General features: G+C 32.0%; 1 protein-coding gene across 15 annotated transcripts in view; it reads left to right on the forward strand.

The window, feature by feature from the left end:
- RBM26 (RNA binding motif protein 26) overlaps positions 1-4075 on the forward strand; it is an 83495-nt gene that overhangs the window by 29182 nt on the left and 50238 nt on the right. For all 15 annotated transcript variants that reach the window (XM_023513177.1, XM_023513189.1, XM_023513176.1 and 12 more), the window contains exons 4-6: positions 664-752; positions 1445-1662; positions 3340-3600. In XM_023513177.1, coding sequence (XP_023368945.1) covers positions 664-752; positions 1445-1662; positions 3340-3600 — 568 coding nt within the window. The remainder of the gene's footprint in view (positions 1-663; positions 753-1444; positions 1663-3339; positions 3601-4075) is intronic.

A 4075-nucleotide genomic window follows, 5' to 3' on the forward strand; every position in this document is an offset into this window, starting at 1 on the left:
AAAAAAAAAAAAAAAAAAAAAATGTCAAATCTTGAGCCCTATTTCAGAAGCTACTGATTCAATATTCCTAAATTTGTTTAACCTCTAATCCTTTTCTTTGATTAACATATAATGCCCTATGCAACCATTGTTCTCAGCAGTACAATCTAGGGATGGTACCACTGATCAAGGGAATGTTTCCCAGGGTTGCTTTTTAGTAGTTATACAATGTGAATGAAGGTACCTTATATGAAACAGGAATGTGTAGAGAAACTGGAGAACTATTTTATCTTATGTATTGTTTTCCATATTTTGTTTTAATAACTTGGTAGGTTCTAATGTATTCTCTCAAATTCTTTAATGTGTTTGGTCTCAGACCAAATCTATACAAGCAAAACATGAGTAAATGTTTTGTAAGACATTTGACACAGGAATAAGCATTCCACTGTTTATTTTAAAACAAGAGCATTTACTTAAAATGTCTTCTCACCACTATTGTCTAAGGTAAGCATTTTCAGAGTTTCTTCATCATTCACTTTAACTTTTAATATCTTATCTTTTATGGCTAAATTAAGTGATTGAACTTAGTAGAGAAACTTGTTTGAATACTTTTAGAAGATGACAGTTTAAACATTAAGGGATAACTGTTGCTAAACATGTACACATTTTCTTTTTCTATATCAGATCACTAAAGAAGAAGAGCGTGAGAAGAAGTTTTCTAGAAGGCTAAATCACAGTCCTTCCCAGTCAAGCTCCCGATACAGAGAAAATAGGTGAGTGGTTTATTAAACTATTTAAAAAATGTTTATACTTTAGTTATCTTTTAGAAAAATGCTTAGATTTTGGCTGTCTTTTACATAGGGACAAGTAATATCTACTCTTTTATTGGTGTAGGAAAGTGTAACTAGCATCTTTTCTACCAAGAAAATCTAGGTTGGATTGTAGATCTTGAGAGTAACATGTAGAATAATACTTAACATGTTAGTTGTTAATATTATTTTTATGCCTAACTTCAAATTCCAGCGTAATCTTAATGTGTGACTCTTCTTTTTCTTGACTTTCTCTTTAGTGTGGTTAAATTATCTTTCCCATTTAGGCTCAAAAGCACTTAAGAGTACGGTGTGTGTGATACATAACCTGTGAGACTGTAATGTACAAGACAGTATGTTTATATGTACTGTGAGATATATATGTTTCTATGTACAGATGTCTAATTGTATAGATACCAATGTGAATAAGATGAAAGATTAAGACTTTAAAAGAGTTTTTTCCCCTCATAAAAGGTTTTTAGGGTACTTAGACCTAGTTGTTTTAAGTTTTACATGTACGTATTCTGATGATAGGACATGTTAATAATATCATGTTACAAGAATTAAATACAACTATTTAATTGCATTTAATTAGTTTTTTGTCCCCTGTATTTACCTAAAATTATTTATGTAAAAGTGATCACATATTTCTTTAGAAGTCGTGATGAGAGGAAAAAAGATGATCGCTCTCGCAAAAGAGATTATGACCGAAACCCTCCTCGAAGAGATTCATACAGAGATCGATACAATAGAAGACGAGGGCGAAGTCGCAGTTATAGCAGGAGTCGAAGTCGAAGTTGGAGTAAAGAAAGGCTTCGTGATAGAGATAGAGATAGAAGCAGGACTAGAAGCAGAAGCAGAACGCGAAGTAGGGGTAAGTAGTACATGATATATATGTATGTATTGTGAAAGAAGTCCATAGTTAAGGGTTTAAAAAAATAATTGAACATTTTGCCAATGTTTTTCTTCATTTTTTTCCTATTGCAGTGTACTCTGTGGTCCAAGGGAATGCTTGTTTGTTTTAAAAATGTTATTACATATGAATTAAAATCACAGTTACCACTGTACATTCAACAGGATGGTCACAATGAAAAAGACTGATTATATTTAGTGTTGGAAAACACTTTGGTTGAATGTTAAAACGTTAAACCTGCACCTAGCAAATGACCCAGCCATTCCACTTCTTAGTAGTTCCCTAAAAGAAATGAAAGCATATGTCCCCACAAAGAATTTACACAGATGTTCATAGCAGATTTATATGTAATAGCCAAAAACTAAACATACATCAAATGTCCATTTGTAGGTTAATGAATAAACACATTGCACATTGTGGTATATCCATACCATACAATGGATAAAAAGGGAAAAGTATTGATACATGCAATAGAATATGCAAATCTCAAAATAATTATGCTAAGTGAGAGAAGCAAAAGTACACGCATACACACACACATATGTATATATATATGTAAGATTTTATAAAATGCATACTAATCTACGATGACAGCAAATCAGTGGTTGCTTGAGATGTGAAGTAAAGGAGGTATGGATTTCAGATTAGAACGGTGCATGAAGATACTTTGGGAGTGATGAGCATATTCGCCATTTTGATTGCGTTGGTTTCACAGATGTATACATTGGTTAAAACTCATTAATTCATACACTTTAAATGTGTTCACTTTATTGTATATAAATGATACCTTAACACTATTAAAAGAGTTAAAAAAAATCTCTTGATTGATTTCAGATCTATATATATACACACACACACACACTGTATATTTCCAAAAGCATGTCACGTCCAATATGTATAATTTTTCTTTCAGTATGTATTATTGAAAGGAAGATACTTAGTAAAATAACTAAAACACTTTTGAGTGAGAGACCTTTTACTGCAACCTAGATTTTTGTTGCTTTTACTACTTTTTATGGCCTTTGTATAAGCACTGAATTCTGTTATTCTTTTATTAAAGTGTTTTTCCTTACTATGATCTAGGTATAATAGGCCCTTTTGCACATTGCTTCACTTAACTAACCTCTTTAATATCTTTTCTCTTTCTTTGGGAATAAATACAGCCTAGCTAGTTTATTTGTTGATGTTTATTATCAGTATCTTTTTCTTCCTTTTTGTGCATTCATTTTTATCTTAATAAATAATGTTTACTGTAAAAAGCCATAGTCAAGTCTTTAGATGGGTGATGACAAAATGTTCATCATAGAAAAACCTCCCATAGTTTATTGCATGCTTTGTTTGATGGGCTGAAGCTATGCATACTAAGATTGTGATGAAGAATAAAATTTTCTTTTTTTCAATAAAACTCCAAGGATAAACTTACTAAATAGAACAATTTTATGTATGGTTTTATAGTTCAGGCCATACTGAAAAGAAATAGCTTTTCTGGGAACATTATGTATTAATTGAATAGTTTTTAAAAGGGGTATTCTGCATTAAATCTTTTCTCAGTATTTATCAAAAATATTATTTCTAGGATCTGGTACCTGGTGTTTTTTACAGAGTTTAGTTTTATAAGTTATTTATCTTTTGTTGCAGAAAGGGATCTGGTAAAACCTAAATACGATCTGGATAGAGCAGATCCATTAGAAAATAATTATACTCCAGTGTCTTCGGTACCTAATATTTCATCTGGCCACTATCCTGTACCTACTTTGAGCAGCACTATTACAGTAATTGCTCCTACTCATCATGGTAATAACACTACTGAAAGTTGGTCTGAGTTTCATGAAGACCAGGTGGACCATAACTCTTATGTGAGACCACCAATGCCAAAGAAACGGTGTAGAGACTATGATGGTAAGTCTTTAAACTACGTCATAAAGTATTGAGTTAATATTTCCAGTGCCTGAATTCTGTAGGTTTAGGTTATACATATTATTTACTCAAAGACTTAACCTCTGATTTTGGAAATAGTGGAAAATTAGTCTTACTTCATAAATTCCTCAGTATTATTGAAAAAATCATTAGTGACACCATTGATTATTTATTATCAATTTATAACATTGATAATATTTAGTGTTAAAAATAGTATTTAGTAAGTCTTAATACAGTATATTGTTGGAATTTACCAAATAAGAGTAAATATCTGTTGAGTTATTAGGGAATCTGATAGTGAAACATTCTTTTTCTTTCTTTCTTTTTTTTTTTTGAGACAGAGCCTCAAGCTGAGCCCCTGGGTAGAGTGCTATGGTTTCACTGCTCACAGCAACCTCCAACTCCTGGGCTCAAGCGAGTCTCCTGCCTCAGCCTCCCAAGTAGCTGGGACCACAGG

Source organism: Otolemur garnettii, unplaced genomic scaffold, assembly GCF_000181295.1.
Source record: "Otolemur garnettii isolate 467f Iridium unplaced genomic scaffold, OtoGar3 scaffold00036, whole genome shotgun sequence".
NCBI classification, from domain to species: domain Eukaryota; kingdom Metazoa; phylum Chordata; class Mammalia; order Primates; family Galagidae; genus Otolemur; species Otolemur garnettii.